This window comes from Rhododendron vialii, chromosome 9a (genome assembly GCF_030253575.1).
Source record: "Rhododendron vialii isolate Sample 1 chromosome 9a, ASM3025357v1".
Taxonomy (NCBI): Eukaryota; Viridiplantae; Streptophyta; class Magnoliopsida; order Ericales; family Ericaceae; genus Rhododendron; species Rhododendron vialii.
Window position 1 is genome coordinate 1,302,614 of NC_080565.1, and position 21,506 is coordinate 1,324,119.

The 21,506-nt window shown below is 37.2% G+C and overlaps 1 protein-coding gene across 7 annotated transcripts in view; it reads right to left on the reverse strand.

Annotated features, from left to right (window-relative positions):
• Positions 1-1,568: 1,568 nt before the first annotated feature.
• The window catches only part of LOC131300671 (probable LRR receptor-like serine/threonine-protein kinase At1g56140), a 29,144-nt gene continuing 9,206 nt past the window's right edge, over positions 1,569-21,506 (reverse strand). The window contains exons 3-23 of one of the 7 annotated variants that reach the window (XM_058326610.1): positions 19,388-19,459; positions 19,020-19,091; positions 18,841-18,912; positions 18,476-18,547; positions 17,829-17,900; positions 17,646-17,717; positions 17,393-17,464; positions 17,230-17,301; positions 16,398-16,469; positions 16,129-16,200; positions 15,957-16,022; positions 15,529-15,582; positions 14,659-14,732; positions 13,426-13,802; positions 7,367-7,565; positions 7,134-7,289; positions 6,200-6,318; positions 5,646-5,856; positions 5,321-5,555; positions 5,043-5,193; positions 1,569-2,079 (exon numbers count right to left, since the gene is read on the reverse strand). In XM_058326610.1, coding sequence (XP_058182593.1) covers positions 1,753-2,079; positions 5,043-5,193; positions 5,321-5,555; positions 5,646-5,856; positions 6,200-6,318; positions 7,134-7,289; positions 7,367-7,565; positions 13,426-13,802; positions 14,659-14,732; positions 15,529-15,582; positions 15,957-16,022; positions 16,129-16,200; positions 16,398-16,469; positions 17,230-17,301; positions 17,393-17,464; positions 17,646-17,717; positions 17,829-17,900; positions 18,476-18,547; positions 18,841-18,912; positions 19,020-19,091; positions 19,388-19,459 — 2,689 coding nt within the window. In that variant the 3' untranslated portion in view covers positions 1,569-1,752. Of the gene's footprint in view, positions 2,080-5,042; positions 5,194-5,320; positions 5,556-5,645; positions 5,857-6,199; positions 6,319-7,133; positions 7,290-7,366; positions 7,566-13,425; positions 13,803-14,658; positions 14,733-15,528; positions 15,583-15,956; positions 16,023-16,128; positions 16,201-16,397; positions 16,470-17,229; positions 17,302-17,392; positions 17,465-17,645; positions 17,718-17,828; positions 17,901-18,475; positions 18,548-18,821; positions 18,913-19,019; positions 19,092-19,387; positions 19,460-21,506 lie in introns of those variants that run through there. The other 6 variants (XM_058326611.1, XM_058326615.1, XM_058326613.1 and 3 more) reach the window with 6 other exon arrangements.

A 21,506-nucleotide genomic window follows, 5' to 3' on the forward strand; every position in this document is an offset into this window, starting at 1 on the left:
AGTACTACAGAAACAATAGTCATTCTGGCAAATAAATTTCACACGAATAGGTGTACTTGCTTTTGCTCTTAGAATCTATCATTCTCCCGCGTTCTATTCTTCTATCTTTCGGGGCCTACATCGCGTATAAGAGACGCAAAACGAATGCGGACTAGGGGACATTTTTTCTTTTTTGAACAAGATTAACGTGAACTCGTGATTTATTTCTTCTTATTTCTAAAGGGCTTTCCAAGCTGTTTTAGGCTTCCAGCTGAAATTTTCCCATCTCCAGAGGGGTCTAAATTGCTTTATCAGTTGTGGTTGTCAAAGGCTGAAGAGAATCGGGAGTATCTTCTATGTGATACTTACTATAATATATTGGAAAGAAAAAAACTTTTTTTTCTTCTCTATATACCTTGATAAAAAAAAGCTGTATTTTTTTTTTGTTTGCAAAAACGAAAATCTTGTTTGGTGTTGTTTAATAGTAGAAGCAAAAGATACCCACCCATGGGTTGCCCCAATGGTGAGGGCGAATCTGAGCCTGTAAGGGTGCAACATGGCAGAGTTCGATTCCCTCCGGGAGCAAACCATGATTTTAGTGGGGGGCCATGGTGGTAGGTTGCTGTGCTAGTCTCCCTCGAGGTACGCATAAGCTGGTTTGGACACCTCGATTACCCAAAAAAAACCAAAAGATTAATTCGGAAACAAGGCTATAAAATAAAACATTAATGCAAAAGAAGAACAAGAGGAAATTCAAGGATGATGCATTTCAATCCTTACAACTTGAAGTTCTAAATGTCAAACAAGTACACACGTTTGTTATTATTTGCAGAGTTGATTGATAGGTTATACGTTATAACTTATAAGTCAAGGCATGTTATTAAACGAAGCGTACTTAGATACAGCTCATCCTAGTAAGATCACTTGAACTATGCGTCTATGATATTTTGTTCACATGCAAGCTCGTAAACTCTTGATATCCAAGAGACCTGTGGGTTTATTTGGAGAAAAAAAAAATCTCTAATAGCTCTTGAATTGATATTAATGGACAGTGATCTAAATCAAGCAAAGTCAAGCTGAAGGAGAAAATCAGATTCTATACCCTTCAACTTTTTCCATCAGCTTTACAAAAATCGAAACTCTTTTGATTTCCTAGTTTTAAAATACAAAAACTAAATTTGAATCCCGTTCTCGAATTGAAGTAGTAGAAATTAGTTCAAACTGATACAACTTAGCCTTTTTCTATGCAGTAGTTGTAAAAATTTTGTTTCAATTTGATACGGTAACGACATGGTCACAACGAAGTCTGAATTCAGAGTTCTTTTTGTTTGCAATTGCATAATGGAGATCATAGATATAATATCCACTAAGCAAACGTAAAAGAACCAAAAATGAATATTCTATTTCTGCAAAATACTAGAATATTAGTAAGCCTAAAATAAAGAGAGTGTGTGGAGAGAACAACTCAATATGAAGTTTTTGCTATGTTGAATGACTTTACAAAGGATCTATTTACATATTTACAGACACCCTTGTGTGAAAAGCCACGTCTTTATTAGATGCACATTAAGAAGAATCATGTCTTAAGAAGAATCATGTCTTTTGAAGACAATAAATTGGGAAAAATTATGCCTCTTACCAGGGCACCTTTTTGCAAAGAGCCATACCTCTAGTGGACATCTATTAATTGGGAAGGGCAACGCCCCTAGTAGGCACCCCCATGTTACACATCCTTTCCGAATAAACACATTCCAGTTTAATGAATGGAATTGTCTATGTTCGTTGCACTTGGAGTATCCGACTCGTTGATGAACTGAATTGGCTATGTTTGTTTTCTACACTTGGAGTATCCGTAGTAATAAAACTGGTTGTGTCGAAGTTCCAATCAGTAAAATATCCTGGTCGTGAAGTAACTGCACCAACTTCAATGTCTCCTGAAAGCATCGCCACTACACGCGGCATGGAGGGGCGTTGCTGTGGGGATGTCTGGGTGCACAAAAGAGCTACTCCTATAACTCGTTTTACTTCTTCCTCGTCAAATTCTAACAATCTAGCATCCACTAGCTCAACTTCACGGTTGTTTTCATGCACATGCCAGGCCTAAAAAGGAGGGAAGAAAGGAATGTCATAGAATCATGTAACTAGAGTGGGAAGCACCCATTCTGGGTTGGGTGAGAGGATGAGTGGATCAGATATTCATTGGCATTGATGCACGTTTTAACACCAAGAATACTAGAATTCAGTTTTAGAGATACAGGGGATTTATAAGTTTCTTTGCATAGTATTTGAACAACTTATCTTGTTTCTAAGGAGGAAGCTATGATACACAGAGTATACCGTATGTCTAAATTATGACAATTTGTGATTTTCATTAGGTCGATTTTTGATTTTATAATGCATATTTATGATGCTAGTTACGACTTATACTTTAAAATTTATCTGTTGAACAAGTCATTAGCAGGTTACCCAAAATTAAAAAATATTGTTATTATGTAACCATAATTTTTCGTACCAGAATCAAAAATACTTGTATCCCAATCAAATATATGCATAAATATCAAAAATTAAATAATGCTACCCATACATGTTATAACAACACCATAAATTAGCATTATCTTACTACAATGAGTCGTACAAAAAATTCTTTAACTTGTATGATATTCTGTAACAAAATCAAAATATGTCGTACCAAAATCAACAATTGTTATACTCAAGCCAAAAATATTTTTAAAATACTGCAAATTATATAAAATAACCACAATCGTTATAACAACACCTAAAATTGTCATTTTCTTACTACAACGTGTTGTATCAAAAGAAAACATATGTAAATACCACAAATTATATAACAAACCATAATTGTTATGACAACACCATAAATTGACGTTTTCTTACCACAATGTGTTATACCAAAGGAAATTGATTAAAATAATCCGTAATGAGACCAAAATATGTCGTACCACAAACAACAATAGTTATACCCAAGCAATACACATGTCTAAAATACCATAAATTCAGTAATATAACCAAATTTGTTATGACAATACCATCAATTGACTTTTTCATACCCACAATTAACGTGTCGTATAAAAAAATTCAATTAGAATGTTCAGTTAACGATAGTTATAATCGGCAAAATACCATACCATAACTAAATGTCGTTAGTGAGTATATTTTTAGAATGATCGATTATAACTATTAAAATATCAAGTCATATGATATTCAGTATTGTAACCAAAATTAGCTATTGACACCTGCGTAATCGAAAAATATTTAATGTATCAAGATACATTAAAGTCTAACAATGCACCACTCGAGCCCCATCTAAGGCATTTTTTTTCTAATCGGAACCGTCTATCTTTTATATAATATGAAGAGATCACATGTACTAAGAATGAAGTTGATCGCTTATCATTGGACCCTTAATCAGACAAAAAAATCTTTTTACTATTGAATTCGGGCGCCGATGAAAGGGCTTTCTAAACCCTATCGAGCCAAAAAATTACGTGGATTATTTAATCAACAAACATAATGAAATCAATGGTTTCAATCATCATTATAGTGTCATGGTTGTAAGTCAATCATACATTCGATGACAATAGAGAAATTGGTTTCATATCAAGTATATTGAATGTACAATTCTAAATGTTCTTTTGGTACGACACATTATAGTAAGAAAATACCAATTTTTTGTGTTGTCATAACAATTCTGGTTATGTTATATAATTTGCAGTATTTTACAAACGAGGGAGAGGGAGAGAGAGTCAAGGAGGAGAGAACAACCTATTACCTGCTAAGCCCTTTTTTCATTTTATTAATTGATTTAATAAATGGGTGGTCTGGATTATTCACTTTTAAATCCAAGGGTTTAAAATCATGATGCATACGGTACACTCCCTAATAAAGGGTGTGTACCATAGGACTATCTTTCTAACGATGCTCAAGCGAAACATCCTAAAGTTTCCAAGATAGAATAGGGTAAATTTCAAAATACCCTCAACCTTTAAACCAAAATTTAATTAGACTCCCAACCTTTTAAAAACTTTAATTTTACTCCCAACGTTATCTTCCGTTAATCAAAATGCCCCATTCCGTCTGAATCACTAACGATTTTCGTTAAAAGCTCCGTTAAATAGCGTCCCGATCAAATTTCGATAATCCGAGCCACTCAATGTGTTCAAAACGTGATTTTAAGACTACCTGATTTTAAGGCTACCTGCAAGAAATCAACAAAAAAAGGAGACCGGGAAGGGCTTCATCTGAACAGTTTTTTATTGAACTATTCAATAAAAAACTGTTCAAATCAAGCCTTTCCGGATCATTTTTTTTTTTAATTTCTCGCGGGTACCCTTAAAATTACGTTTTAATCATATTAAGTGGCTCAAATCATCGAAATTCGATTGAGAAAGGGGAGGTGTGGATCGATCAGGATTTTGTTTCAAGTCCGGACGTCCAGATTTTGCTTCGGTCTGCACCTTCCCTTTTTAGATCAAATTTCAGTGATCCGAGCCGCTCAATGTGTTCAGAATGTGATTTTAAGGGTATCTGCGAGAAATCAGCAAAAAAAAAAAGACCGAAAAAGGCTTGAATTGAGCAGTTTTTTATTAAACTATTCAATAAAAAACTGTTCAGATGAAGCCTTTCGCAGTCATTTTTTTTTACTGATTTTTTGAGGGTACCCCTAAAATCACGTTTTGAACACATTGAGCAGCTCGGATCATCAAAATTCGATCGGAACGATATTTAACGGAGCCTTTAACGAAATTCGTTAGTCATTCGGACGAAAGGGGGCATTTTGATTAACGGAAGATAACGTTGGGAGTAAAATTGAAGTTTTAAAAAGGTTGGGAGTCTAATTGAATTTTGGTGTAAAGGTTGCGGGCTATTTTGAAATTTTCTCGATAGAATAATCCTTCCTTCTTTTTCATAAAGAATTATAAAAAGATGTAGCCGAATCAATAACCACTGTCAAAACAAACTGTGCCCACAACCGAATATGTAGCCATTTGGAACTTTTTGAAGGATCAACAACAAATGAGTGCCTAAAAGAAAGTGAAACATACCCATTTAAGAAGATAGATCTTTTCTTCTTCCAAGCTCGGGTCAGTATTTGGCCTTCCACTGACAATCTCCAAAGCTACAACACCAAAGCCAAACACATCGGCCTTTTCTGTAAGTTGCCCAAGCATAGCATACTCAGGTGCAAGATACCCACTGCATCAGTAACAATTGAAATTTCATCACATGTAAGTTAATACTTTAGCTACAAACAGTACCAAAATAGAATATTGAAACCAATAACACTGAAGAATACATGGAGATTGACTGCCGACAATCTTACAATGTCCCTGCAACACGAGTATTGATGTGGGTCTTTTTGTCATCAAAAAGTTTGGCCAAACCAAAATCAGAAACTTTGGGGTTGAGGTCAGAGTCAAGAAGAATATTGCTGGCCTTAACATCCCTGTGTACAATGCGAAGCCGAGATTCCATGTGAAGATAAGCTAGACCCCTTGCTACACCCAAGCATATATCAAAGCGGATGGGCCAGTTAAGAAACAAACTTGTCTTCCCTGCTTAACAAATGCCAAACAGTTAAATGTTTCACTTATTCACCATATTCAAGATCTACGATTTGCATTGACAGTAGAGGTGATGTCCTGTACCAAACAATGCTTGATCAAGACTCTTGTTTTCAAGATACTCATAAACAATCAGTCGTTTATTTCCCTCAATGCAGCATCCGTACAATTTCACAAGATTTCGGTGTTGAACAGCAGATGTTGTAGCAATCTCTGCAACAAATTGATCCTTTCCTTGGCGGGAGTCCACAGACAGTTGCTTGACAGCAATAACCCTCCCATCATTAAGTGTTCCCTAGAGAATATGAAATTTTTAAAATTTTGAGAAATATTGTGTAGTCCCGACCATGTTTCTGATCTGATGAAAAGCAAAAATGGCATGGACCAATAAATCGTAGTTCTAAGCAAGTAATCTAGAACAACAGGGTTTGTAATTTCCATGGTCTTATTTTAACGAAAAGCAATGCAAAAATGTGATGGTACAAGCGTACTACTGCCATCCATAATGATCGAATACAAAAGGGAAAAGCAGAGGTGAAGTGGCAATATTCAAGGGAGTCCGTCGATGGGTGCTATTTCATAAAAGCAATATGAAGTTGTTCCAGGACAGCTTGTCTTTTATTAGAAGGATGTTTTACCTTAAAAACGGGTCCAAAGCCTCCCTCCCCAAGTTTGTTTGCAGGATTAAAATCTTCTGTTGCAGCCTTTAGTTCTGCATAACTGATAGTGTAGGGCCTAACATCCATCCCTAGGAGCTCTGCAAGTACAGTTAAAACCAGTGTTTGTGAATATGCAAGGAAGTTAATACTCAACTTAAGTATCTATTACGCTTAAACAATGATCATTATCATTCTGCAGCACATTGTTACTCCCTCCATCCCAATTTATTTAACCAATTTAGAATTGAACGTTTTAAGGAACATAATCATTACACCTATAAAAACTCAATGTTCCAAAAGTTACCCTCCAACCTTTGGAAAATGATTACTTAAACTCAAATAGTAAGGTGTAAAAGGGGTATTGTGTAGCTTTTGATCCATTTGTCTTGAAAAATATACAATATTTTGGGACAATTAAAAGTCAAAGTGGACAAACAAATTGAGACATAGGGAGTAGTAGATTATGTAAGACAATGGATATTCCAACATACTAATTTTGGGCAGGACACCAAGGGCAGTGCCAAAATGTGTTTCTTCGACTACGGGTTTACTTCTTTTCCTTCATTCGACAAAGAAAACCAGAGGATTTAAGGTACTCACTGGAGAGAAAGAAAGGGGAGGGATGGGCTGTTTTATCATAGGATTTGTGGTTGGCTAGAAAGGGGAGTGTTTAAGAGAACATATACACATACCTCCATCATGTCTGAACACGCCACGAATCACACAGAAAGCATTTAGCAAGCCTAACGCTACTAAGAACACAAAAATAACTAGCATAGGACCGATACATCTAAAACGGCATTACAAATAAACAAATAGCAAAACCACACACAGGACAGCAACGAATCTGTTGTGATGCAAAAGTCATATCCCAATAACACACTCGTCTTACTATTTTCCTGAGTATTTTTACCTTCATCGTCGTCCCATCCAAGCCCTTTTCGGCAAAGGACAAACCAATAGAGCACGAGGACAGATAGAAAGCTTACAACTCCAACAGGAACAACAATCTTCACAATCAAACCAGTCTTACTCTTTTTAGGGTTTTTACCAACAGTGGGGATGAAATCTGTAGAAAATCTTAGTCGTAAGAAAAATGGAACTAACATTTTTAAACTTGCATCAAATATTTACAAAATGTATTACCTCGGACAGCACTGATTGCTGAAATAGAAGGTCCATATGTACCTGGAGCAGGTATACGGCAAGTCCCTTTACCAGCCCAAAATAGATGGATTTCAAGATAGTTTTTCGATACCTGAGCTCGGAAATCAATCTGAACAGCTTTGAAAGAGACCCCACCGGCCGCTTTTTTTATGTCGAAATCTTTCCGAACCAGATTCCCCTATAATAAAGAGCTTGATAACTTAAGTACCAAAAAAATAGTAACCACTTAAGGTGATCCCCTTGTGAAGCGAAGTCTCACAGGATACCAAAGTAATAGGATGAAATTATATAAGTGTGAGGGCACTCTTTCTTTAGTAGCTAGCTTTTGGTGTTGACTTCTATCCAAGATCGCGTACCATGGTATCAATGCTAGGTACCAAAAATGGGTAGGGTGTGTGTCTCTGGCCTACACACGACAGGCGTTGCCAAGTGAGCACGCTGCGCTTGAGGTTGGGTATGAAGCAAAGTCCCACATCGCCTCAGTACCAAAGTAAGATGAAGTATATAACCGCGAGGGCTCCCTCACTCAATAGCTAACTTTTGGGGATGAATTCTGCCCAAAACCTTGTATCACCCCTCTCCCCATACCTATTCTCATGGAATTCTTTATTCACATTAATTCAGGGCAGTTCTCATACCACCCTCGGTAGAAAGAACTAGGAATTACTCACATATGTTTGCCGATGAGATGTTTATTCTGTGCAACCCCAACAATCAGTCTTTTCAAGTTGTTTTTAATACTCGGGTCTGCAGCCTAACAAGATCAAGAGTAGGGTGTATTTTTAGGCATGGAAAATCAGGACAAGGAGATCAGGTGTTCTCTGTTGGGCTTCCAAATGGGTACATTTCTAGTTAGATATTTGGATGTCCCCCAATTATCCTCTAAACTCTCTGTGGCAGATTGCGAAGGTCTCATTTCTAAAAATCAGGATAAAATCAAAAGTCGGGCCAATAAGTCCTTTATCATACGCTGGAAGATTGCAACTCATAAAGTCAGTCCTTTTTTGTATACAAGTTTCCTGGACCATGCATGTTGTTCTTCCCAACTCAGTTTGCTTGAATATTGAGAAGCTCTTCAGAAACTTCCTATGGATTGGTACTGAAGCATATTCCCACTCTAACAAAGCTGCTTGGCCAATGTTTGCTTGCCTAAAAAAGGAGGACTTGGTTTAAGAGGGATTAAGGATTGGAATCATGCATCCTTCCTAAGACAGCTGTGATATATTTGCTCTCATCATAATTATCTATGGGTTAAGTGGTGCTATAAGCATCTTATTCAAAGAAAGAGTTTCTGGAATCTAGAAGTTCCTTCTAGCTGTTCATGGACATGGAGAAAAATTATTAGCCTTTAGGGCTATTGCTAGACCCTTTATCAAGAATATTATTGGTGATGGGAATAGCACATTCCTCTGGCACGACAATCAAGGGCCCCTAAGCATATATTGTGTCCCTTCATCAGGTATCTGTGCTGATGCTGAAGTGTCCAAATCTTGTTTATATCACTCAATGGACTTGGCCTTTCCCAACATCTCGTCTTCCATGTTAGTTCTAAAAGCGACGCTATTTTTTGGTTGGCAATTCCATTCACAAAACGCATTTTCTTTTGTTTCCCATACTTTATTGATTTGTAATTTCTTTTTATCTTTTCTAAGCGTAGCGAGTCTGTATAGGATTAAAGTGGAAGAAATCTTTATTTGAGAGTGGGTGAATCAAGCTAAAACGGACCGAATATCAATCAGAGCAACTTGTCGATATGAGGGGAAATTTTGGAGTGGTAATTTGGGAAATTTTTGATGTGGCACAAGTAATATAAATAGTGTCTTCTAGGCTGCTAGGGTATGATGCAGGCTGAAACTGCGAGGTTGGGATAGTCCCGGGAAGCCACTCGACCGGGGGCAACGGAAGTCACTCGACGTTGCTAATCGCAGAAGACACTCACGCGACCAAGTCACACACTTGATTATCGGAGGAATCACTCACTCTCAAGTCAGAAATACTTGCACAATATTTTCATAAACTCAAACTCTTCCTTCTCATTTCATTAGATCAACTATTTATAAGCATTACAAAGATGACTCTTCAAGACTTATAATAAATACTTGACAATTTTCAACATAGACCTTTCAAATACCTAGACAACTGTTAACCAAAGACACAACTTACTAGATAGTTAAGACACATAATAAATACTTAGACCAAAAACTAAAGGACATTGACTAGAAACCAAAAGACACTTCAAAAATAAGAAAGATAACTCTTTGTTTCCCGATTATCATTATTTTGCTCCTGCATCAGGGTACGTGAGAAAGGAGGCAGAAAAAACACTTGCCCTTGAACATTTCAACAAACGAAAAAAGGAGGAGCAGTACGTGATATACATGGAGTTGAAGTTCAAACAACAAAGTGGTGTTTTATATTTGAATCTTGGAGTTCCTATTTCAATTGTTCAAGCTACAATGAAACTCCAAGAGATGTTCACAATTTTATTTCAACAAACTTTAGAGTTGTTCTTCGGTGGATTACCGAAGGTTTGTGGAAGGCTTGAGGAGTCAAAGCAGCGGCGGTCAAGCACTGGGTGTGGTGAACGTGGATTCAGCAAGTAAGTCTTAGGGCAATTTGTGAGGATTCAAAATCGTAGGGTAAGATTACTTGTAACCGTACAATGTTTTTATAGTGTTTGATTCATTCCCGTGATTTTTTTACCCTTTCTGGGGTTTTCCACGTATATCGGTGTTCTTCTGTTTATTGCTTTCCGTTGTGTGATTGTGGGTATTGAAAAAGTTTGAAACATAGCAAATCTATAAACCTAGGCGATCTAGGGTTTTTCATTCCACATTTCCATCCTAACTATGCTAGACTTGATCAAGTTCCATGGACAATCTCTTCACATTCTACCATTAGGGTGGCATACACTTGGATTCTCTTGGAATGCTATCAGAATCCACCAACCTATAGTACTCTGGCATCACCTAATCTGGTATTCCATGTCCATTACTCGACATTTTTTTGTTCTTTGGATGGCCATTAGAGAATGCCTTAGGACTAAGAATGATAGGTGAGTAAATACACCTATTTACATCCCTTAAATTAGACTTGTTATATCCATTTTGCGCACTACTTAGAGCTTGATACTCATTTTGCTCTTTTCAGGATCTGGGGAGCCGTTTGAATGACATTCAGAGCTAAATTGAGGAGTTATATGTGAAGAGCGAACAAATGGTGACAGTCCAACCAATTTGGCCTTCAATTTAAAGGCATGCATGTGAGTGTCACATAGCATGTGCCAATTAAGTGGTCTAAATTAAAATATTTCTAAAATGGTGGGCCCAACGCTCCACCAATTAATTAAAGAATATATGTTTGAGCTTGCACGAGAGAAGATTATTTGGAAGATGATTGGTGGATGCATGTTATGGGGCATTAAATTACAATTGGTGAAGGCAATAGAATCGAGACAAAAAGAAAGGTTATTCTCTTAAGTCCCGTTTGATAACAGTGATAGATGAGTGATATTCATAAGGAGATGTGATTATAATTGAGATTGGTAATGAGAAGAGATTAGTAATGAGTATGTTTGTTTGAGATGAGATTGGATGATGAGATTATTAATATCATATTTGTTTGAGATGAAATTAGATGATGAGATTGGTAGTCCAATCCTAAGGGCTAATAAATTTATCAAACGGGCCTTTAGTTAGGAAACTAGGGCATGGGATGAATATAAAAAGGGACAACAACCGGACTTCGGGGGATCTTTTTCACACGCATAATAGCCGCGGCTGCGGCAGAGGGAAAAACTCCATGATCGGCTAAACACTTCGGCTAGGGTGACAAAGATGCTTCTCCAAGTAATATGATTCTTTAGATTTCAAGGGCCGGTTTTTATTCAACAATTGATTGTCCGACTTTGGATGATTTATAGTTTTTATAAAAGTCACTTTTTCCTGATTTATCTTTTGTGTTTGTATTAATTCATGATATCAAGCACTGTCATACGATCGTTTTCATTGTTTCGGGATAGGCTTTGAGATAGACTATACAGCGTGGGTTGTACTGTTGGTTAAATCTAGTGAGATGGTCCGTGCCGTGTTGAGATAGCCTATACTAAGTACGAGTCTTGAGCATATTTTTGGGGATTATTGATATGAATTGCTACCCTATCGGTGGTCTGGTTACAAGTTGGATGAAACCCTAAATTTCGCCACAATTATATTGCAAGGGGAGGTTGAATTGAAACCCTAGTCCCTATTCTCTCATCAGTTTCCAAAACTTTATCACTTTCTAGTTAGTTTACTCAAATCAAAATCCAACTTCCCTTCGCTTTTCAAATTAAATTAGACATTGATTGGAAGTACAATAACTTAGCTTTTTACTCCCCGTGAACGATCTCGAACTTAACCGCTATTCTTCGCATTGGCGGACCTACCCTTGGGCAAGGGTGGTCTATTGACCCCACTAAAGGTGGAAATCCCCCAAGGATATACATTAAATTTTAGAAATTTCCGTTGTTTTTGCCCCATAGATTTAGATCCTTTGGTTCTTGCCCCAAAGGAAATATAATTGCCCCATATATATTTTACACTTTGTTTCTTGTCCGAAAAGTATTATACTTGCCCCAGGTCTTTTTTAACCATTCAAATCTCTTTTTTTGGGTAATTTCGCCAACAATAATACTAGCCTTTTGTGTTAAAAAATGGACAAACAAAATGGAAGGGAGGAAGTATTGATTAGATTGTTTAATGTTTGCTATCCACGTTACGTTGGTCAATTTTAATTTAGGACTTTGAATTTTGTGAATGTTAAGCCCTATCATTAATCCAACCTAACTACCTCGGCAAACTTATATTGTGACCCTGTTTTGTTAATTAAAAATTAGAATAAATTTAGGTCACGTTATTCTGTGTGCTATGTTCATTGTTTTGCTCACCAAATATGAAAAATCTTTGGGGTCAATTGTAAGTGAAATGATGTGTAATGGATTGACAAATCACTTTTTGTTTACGTATTACTCCCTTTGTCCCTTTATAAATGTCTATGCTTGAAAACACGCAATTGAATGAGTCAACTTTCACCTGCACTTTACACTTTTCTTGTCAACTTTTCTCTCCCCTTTACACTTTTCACATCAACTTTTATCCTCCACTTTTCAAAATTATCCTCCACTTTATGCTTTTCACATCAACTTTTACCTTCACTTTCCAAAATTATCCTCCACTTTACCCATTAATTTTTCAAAATGGACACTTATTTTGGAACAACCCAAAATGGAATACTGGACATTTAAATAGGGACGGAGGGAGTATATAAATAGGTATTATTTTTTTTGTCTAGTATTAATATTGAATTTGTTTATCCTTTATCATGTGTTAATACAAAATTATGGAGTTCATGCTACAGATAACTTGACCCTAGTGATTATAAATCCTGGATCCGCCCTTGATTCTTCATAATAATAGTTATTTTCTTGTTTTATAAATTATGTTTTTGGTACAAAAGCGACAAATGATAAAATCATCAGCTGGGGCATGCGAATCTTCCCAATATGTTTTCTCTGTAATCTGCATAATGAAGGCATGTACCACCTTTACTACTATGGCATTTCTAAAACTCCTCAACCTTAGGACTCCGAAGTTGATTGACTCGTAGGGAAGTTCTGTGGCAAATCTTTTCATGAACACCATTAGGAAAATGGCTTGGGCAGCTATGGTCATTTATATTTGGGAAGAAAGGAATTGCATGATTTTCAGGGGATTCGAAGACCCCAATCTTCTCTCTCCAAAAAATTACATTTGATATTCGAATTAAGGGGTCCAATTTCTCCAATGTAAAGCTGACCCCCTTAAATTTGGCCCTATGCTGTTCTTGGCAGATTGCTCCTAGGACTCCTGCTGTAGTTCCTAGCTTGTAGTTATTGTTCTGTTGTTTGTCTCTTGTAATGGAAGGTATGCCTTCCTTGTTTTTTGTAGTTATTTTTTCTTTCAAAAAAAAAGATTAAGACTATCAAAAAAAAAAACCAATTGTGATAACGTGGCACTGACCTGGATGTATATATCAAAAACACGCCTTCCAAGACTGTTCCGAGTTGGGGGATTTAAGAATGCTGTCTCTGCAAACTGGAGAGTCACATTGTAATTACCATTCTCAAGTCCCAGCCCAAAATATCTTAGTGATCCCGGCGATATCCGTGCTGTTTGGAACAGCCTCGAGTCTGAATTAGTTATGACCGGAGATGAAGAGACACTCGTATACTGGGGATTGTTTATATCGTTGAAGTGCCCGACATTACTTACTGCCCACCTTTTTGTACTACTCTCATAATAAGTAGCTGGACCAAGAGTCTCGTCATCCCACTCATATACAATCTGACTACTAGATGTTATCTCTGGACCACCACAATTAATCGCAAAGTAGGAATCTGCAAACCATTAGGGAAGAGGAATTCATCAGATTAGAGTTCAAATAGGTGCGCCAGAAAAAAAGAGAAAACAGCCACATCTCCTTGATCATGTGATGCATCTTATGGGATTAATGAACTTCTGGAAGTGGGAATTTACACTTTATGAAGACAAACTTGACTTCGCTGCATTTTACATGTGAAGTTTTGACATTAACAAGGAAAGGAATTTCTCACTTCATCTGACTAGTATAAAATTGTCACCTTGAAAGAAAAAGAAGAAGAAAAAAAGATGGTTTCTTATGGCCTTTCATTGGCAAAGGGCATCGTAAGATTGGAACTCAAAAAATAGGCCATTGACTAGCAACAACACTTGGTGGAAATAAAAGAAAAAAAAATTGGAAAGGAGCATTAAATAAATCTACATAGGCTTCAAATCTCAAAGGTAGTACCACAATCAAACTCAATGCAGTGGTCTTCAAGAAAAATTAACCGCATGAAAGGATTTTGCATGACCACATACACAACAGTACACCGAATAAGGTGTACAGATGCACACACAGAGAGTGCATGGTAACATAAAACAATGGAATGAACAGAAGTTACGAGACTTGGATTGACTTAGGACCTCTATAAACTGAAGTTCTAATACCATCAAGTCACCAATTATTCCAAAAGCTAAAACAATTAGGAAAAGAGCCCAGCATTGTGTACCAAGTCAGCTAACAGTTACCAGTCTAAGTTGATCTACTTTTAGAATCAAAAGGATTTGATGGTTCAAAGAATACTAAACTCAAAGATCCTCTTTCCAGCATCATAGAATCTATGTGTCCCGTCTCAGAATCATGGGTAAAGGGAGGTTCTAAATTGCACTTACACTTAGGAGAACTGCGAATATTCCCAAGGCAGGGAAATTTCTGTTGAATACAATCCAATCCCGTAGCCAGAACACTGTATGCAGAAGAAGAATGGATATTGATTATTGCAAGTTGAATTTGCCACATAACTAATGCAATTGAAGTTGAATAATTCATCAGGTACAGTAAGCAACATCTTGTGGAAACAAAGAACATGAGCATGGAGTACAACTAATCAATGTTTAAGCTCTCAACTATTATTACTCCGGTACTTGTTTAAAGGACATGTATTATGAATTCTCCACATTATCTTTGTGATGCCAGGTATGCGCTGTTTTTATCAAGAATCTGGAAGAGGACGTTCATAATCTCACTCCATTGCAATTCTATCTTTGCAGTTGTCGTCAAAAATGCTTCCAAAGTTGTCTAGTTAACTTCTTACATAGGCCCCATTCGCTGCACCTCTAACTATCAGTTTGCACAAATTACTTTGCAAAATTATCATCTGTGGTTTAGAAAGTGCAAAACAGATGGCAGCCAGTTTCATCAAGAGTCCGGTCCCATTACACAAGAGCACTGAATAGAAGAAAGGGATACAAAAACTCAGTAAATCTCATTCAGCTGCTCACAGAATTTGTGGGTGAGGAAATAAACTCTAGAATCCAGACATGGTATCTCATATCAGAACAACTTGAAAAATATCCATTTTCCACTTACATTTAGGATCATACATCCTCTAAACTTAACAAACTCGTGCATTAAACAGCACTATCATCGTGTGGTTCAACACTCGAATTGTATATAGGAAATGACTCAACTTTCTTTTTGCATCACTAAATGTTCATAGACCACAGAATACCATTAAAAACATACAGCACAGAGAGAATCACCTGTTGTTTGCCCAAGATGGAAGTTCCACCGATAATTGATTGTATGACACATCTCTGCAGGCAACGACATAATGGGGATGCTTAGTTGAGATTTTCGAGAACCGATAAATTGGTCAGTCGTCTTACATTTGACCGCTGAAGCCTCAGATTTCGCCATCAGCTTACATATCAGTATACTACCATGACTGCATGAATCAAGATTTCATTTCCCAAACACTTCTTTACGATACAGGTTCTCATATTTGTGTATCCATGTCTCCTCATACACCAAAACATAGTAGCAAGATGCGCATTAACCATGAATCAAATCTTATGACTGTACAGTAGTGGGTTATGCACTTATGCTTCTGAAATAATCTAACCACGACATTCTAGGAACTCTACATAATGACCATAAACGTTCAAGTACCACCTGCATACTGACTTACATATGCAGAAGAGAAGGACTCTTTAGTGCGGGAAGCATTCCAGTCAATTTATTATTCCCAAGAAACCTGAACATACAAGAACTAGTTCAACTCATAAACATTCATATTTTCTAAAATGCTTTTCGAAAAAAACATTGCACAGCTTGTTTATCAGAAGGAGAATGTTTATTACAAGTAGGAAAGCTTGCTCAAATTGAAGAGAGAATCTGGAATTGGTCCAGTTAAATTGTTAAAGCTCAAATCCCTGAGAATTAGACAGAACATGGTAGTTACAAGTTAGCTGTAAAACGTTAAAAACTAGACGTTTACGTTTACTTACTAGACGTTTACGTTTACTTAATAAAGAGATGTTGACCCATTCTCATCAATCTGATTATTAACTGCCAAACTTTTAGGTTGAAGCGTATGGAAGCCGATGCAAATTTAGCAGCTATAACTTACAGTTGAGACAAACTTAGAAAATCACCAATATTGGAGGGGATGGTACTAGAAATATTGTTATTCCTTAGAATTCTGCCAGGCGAGAAACCACTTGGTTAGTTAAGTTTGTAAACAATAATGGAGGGAGAAAATTTAAAAAAACCTGCTGAACTTACACCGCAATGTCACATAGACCTCCAAACTTGTGTAAATGTAAATTTAACCTCCAACGTTTACCAAAATTTTTCAATTATGCCTTTGCCGTCAATATCCATCAATTTTTTGTTGCAATATGTTGACAAATATTTTGTGTAACAAGCATACATGCTGACATGGTCTCCGTCCCCACTTATGAAGTACCACGTGTCCAAAACCCTCCAATTCTCTCTCTAACTCATCCTCACTGTCCAAGACTTTCAATTTAACACAGACCCTTACACCCACCACCACTGCAGTTCCCCACCTTCGCCAGCACCGATGACTCTCCATGGGATTGCTTGCCTATTTTCTCGGATATTTGAGCTTCCGGACTGAGCTTTGATTATCCTTTACCTGGTGCAGGAGAGGAGCTAATACCTCTGCGGATTGGGTGTTAGGGTTTGTAACAAATGGGATGACGGAGAGGGGGCCACTTCAACTTTCCCTGTTTGGAAATTGATGGAAGTTGACAGCAAAGGCATAATTGAAAAATTTTGGTAAACATTGGAGGTTAAATTAATATTAACAGAAGTTTGGAGGTCTATGGGATATGGCGGTGTAAGTTCAGCAGTTTTTTTGAAAATTTTCCTAATGGAGGATCATAAAGACGAAAATATATCAATATTGATTGTCAACTATAACAGTGTTGCCTTACAAGGTACTCAGAGACGTCATATCTTTTAGAAATGCTAGTGAAGAGCTTCCGTTAGATAAATCGCTTATTCTCCTATATAATAAGGCAATATGTTATAGAAGAGAAGAGAACATCATTCATATGCTAAACATGAAGAAAAGATGTAGAAAGAGTTAACACCCACAAGTCCGTCAAAGAGGTCAATTTGGAAAATGTTGATGGTATTCCACCTTCAAAGGCGTTTCCTTGAAAACTCCTACAGTTGAAGTAACTACGTAAATTCGCCGATTACATAAAATAGAGGTTACTGAATGAAGTATCAATACTTTAATTAAAAAAGTATCTCCGTTACCAAACATTGGTATCTAGTTTTAAGTAAAGCAATGATCAAGGTACGATGGTGGAAATAAAGAGGATACGGCGTACATATTGCTTACAGGTTGCTAAGTTTTGACCAGTTCCCTATGAATTCAGGTATGCTCCCTGTGAGTTCATTATCCGAACCCCACCTGAAATTCTCAAAAAAAAAAAAAAAACTTTCTTGATCACAAAAACAATTACTATTAAAAACATGTTCAAGTTTACCAGATAAGACAAAAGATAAGCCAGAAAGCTCTTACACTATTTGCAGGTTTTGTAGAGCAGCAAATGTAGATGGAATAGCTCCTCTAACTCCAGAACTGTCGAAGAAGCTGTCAAGGCAGATAATTTTGTAAGTATGATGCTCGAACTTTTTGCATGCAATGCCAGCCTTATACAGCTTACAGGCCTTAAAACTTTATGATGTTTATAATGTGAAACTTGAGAACACATCAGGGTTCCTTTACTGTAAAATCGTTGTGGAGACGGATAGAAACTAGAATATACAGAACTTCAGTTTTATTAACTGTATTTTGTTTCCTTGCAATTAAAAAACTGAAATTATTAAAGTTTCTCTGTTAGGAACTTGGTTTGGTTTAATTCCTTTAACCGGGTAGATTTTTGTAACTGCTGATTTTTGGTCAGGAGGTCACCGGTTCGAATCATGCTAACAACCCCCTCTTGAACTTGGTCTTTCTGCGAAGCTCGGAAGTAGTCCACTAGCCCTTGGTGGGGCTGTAGTTGTTATGGCCCTTTGGTCCCTTCTAAGGCCCGCCGTGGGTCTGGAGTCATTATGGTCAGGCCTAGAGGAGAGTTGCTATGCCCCGTCGCTCCCTCCTCACCCTTTTTACTCAACGAAAAAAAAAAAAAAAAGAGCAACTAGAGTAGGGAATGTCTCAGCACGTACAGTTGCTCTAATTTTACCAAATTCCCCAGTTCTGATGGGAGAGAGCCAGAGAAGTTATTCATGCAAATGCTTCTGCAAATTACCAAGTTAACAATATCAGAAAATAGGCTCATCTTTCAGTTATACGTACGAGTGATTCCAATTTTCAATGGAATAAGGAACTCAATGCCACTGCAGCAAACAACTGATTTCGATATAAAAAAAAATCCAAATTACAAACTGTTACGTAGATGACACGGTTGAGGACACAAGATGATTATACGTGGACAGACTCGTACTTGTTGGCAATGAGTTGCATTGCTGTTAATAGAAAACTAAAACATGATGTTACCACCTACAGACGTACAAATTCAAGAATAACATACAATAATGTGAGATTAGTTAGTTTTCCAAGTTCCTTTGGAACCTCCCCCGATAATGCATTAGCCCCCAGGATCCTGAAAACAATTAAATGAGGTGTCAAACCGTTAAAGGAGTTTAGCTAGACAAGGATAAAATATTAACGACCTGCAAACAATGTTAAATAGAAAATAAGGTGGCTTACAGCTCCTCCATTTGCGTTAGATTGGCAATGGATGAAGACAGGGGACCAGTCAGGTAATTTCGGGCCAAATTCCTGCAAAATATGGAAGAAACTTAGTAAACCATTGTGTGATGAGAGAGAATTGGGAATGACATGGTAAGAAAAAATTTTATCCAACGATGCATTACACATGTATGTATATATATATATATATATATATATATATATATATATATTGACAAGAAGTAGATATATGGAGACAATCTGCATCGGTTTTGCAGGTTTCAGTTTTATAGTACGTCACAGTTCACATAGAGGAAACGAAACATTTTTTTCTGGCAAGGAAAACGAAACATTGGTTAAACTAAAACATCAGTGGGTAAACATACAATTTTGTGAGGGAAGTCAAAGACCACAGCTCCTCCGGGATTCCTCCAGTAACATCCAGAGCAAAGACTTTGCTGTTACAAAACAGTAAATAAGGCAAGCAGTAAGTGAGAAGACTTCGACAAACGGTACTAAGAGATTGAGTTCATAATTCAAGGTTCTGACTTCAACTTCATGGTAAATGTAAGCTCTATAGGCCGAGCTCCTTTTTGGTTGGCACGTTCTTGACCAAAACACGCATTTGCAAATATTCCCTTTTATTGACTTGTAGGGTTCTTTCACTTTCTTTCTAAAGTGTCTGTCTAGGGTTGTGAAAAGGAATTTGTATTTGGTTTTTATTGAATATGAGTCCGGTAGTCATTAGTCCAGTGTTGTCGGAAAGCATTGAAGAAATATTGAAGCTGGAAAATCTGTTCCAGAGACCATGAGGCGAGATGTCAAGCGAGGTCTACCGGATGCTTTCGCTAGAGCAAAAATGAGTTCGCTCGAGTGATTTTTCTTTGCTCAAGCAAAATTGTCAAGTTGTGGCTTCTCTATAAAAATGGATTAGTTACGTCAAGGACAGTACCAAGCTCTGTATTCATTTCCCAGAGCTCTCATTTCCATCTTCAAACTTCTTGGAGTGCTAGGGTCTGTGTATTTTGAAGAAACGTGAAGATCTATGGATCTCTAAACCTAATAATCAAGTCATGACATCAAGCGGTATTCTATCACCTATGTTCAAACTTCAAAGCAAGACCTTTCGTGGAGTTCAAAAGGCGCTTCTGAAAGGTATGAGGATTCAAGATGTAGCGATCGTGCAAGGGTACCATGAGTGTGGCTTCAGCAAGTAGTTCTTAGGACTCTTGGTGAGGATACACAGTCGTGAATAAGAATACTTGTAATGATACTATGTTTCTAGTACATGATTCTTTCCCATGATTTATCTTTGATCCTTGTGTGATTGGTATTTTTGTTGTGTGATTGAAGTAATCTAGTCAAAGGCCAATCGTAGTCCTTGCATTAATCTAGGAATTCATTCTGTATCAGAGCGGGTCCCTATAATGTGGAATCGTTGAGTTCTAAGCGGACCCTTGATTTGCAATGGAGTTGAGTTCAAACCGTCCTCCTGTGAATTCGTAGATCAATTTTAGGTTCAAAAGTTTAGAAACCTAAGTTAGAAAACAGGTCGTCTTTTTTTGCTTAATCGAATCCAGAAATTTTTTTCCTGGACCAATCAATTACTAAGCTAGACTGAATCACAAGAACCCATATAACCCAATCAAATATCAAGTCCAACACCAGTAAAGAAAACAAATCTCTAATTTGGTTACATTTAACACGGGATCCCCAAAAAGATAGAGATCAAATTCTTATCATATTATTTTGTTGTACCGTAATCATCTTCTTCTGATAATTTATCAAAGGTTTACTCAAATTGCTCTGGTCCCTCTTTGATTATTGTTGCAGCTCACGTACTTCTTGTAGGTGGAGGAAGACACTTGAAGAAGAAAATGAATTTAGGAAGACAGAGGAGAGACAGTTACCACAAAAAAAAAACCAGACAGAGGAGAGAGAGAGAGAGAGAGAGAGAGAGAGAGAGAGAGAGTTTGCGCAGAGGGGGATCACGTGACCACATGAGTAGTACTCCAGTTTCGGCCCAAAACGGCGTCGTTTTGGGGCACTGCTGCTTGCAGTGACTTCTCCTCACTGCAGGGACTCGGGATCCACGTTATAGATACCAATTTTTGGAGTTCCCTTTTTGGTTTTGGACTCTATATGCAAAGGAAACATAATTTGGTAAGGATTCTGACTTTATGAAGCAATTTGTGGCTATAAATATAGCCTTGCCTCTTATTCAGGTTTGGACTTCTTGAGTGAATCCCTCTGATAGGCCCTATGGGGTCTCATCTGTAAAATCTTAGGGTTCGTCTATTCGATCTTCATCTGCTTCTAGTTGCCCTTTCTATGGTGGGTTTTGTAGGCCTTCGACCATCTGGAAGATCATCTATTTTGATGATTCTTTTTGATTGAAACTGTAAGGTTTCGTAAGAATCATCTATTTCTGTGTGACATCCGGTCACATCTGTGGAACAATATTCCATTTTGTGAGACTCAATGAGAGAGAGCCTAAATTTGGTG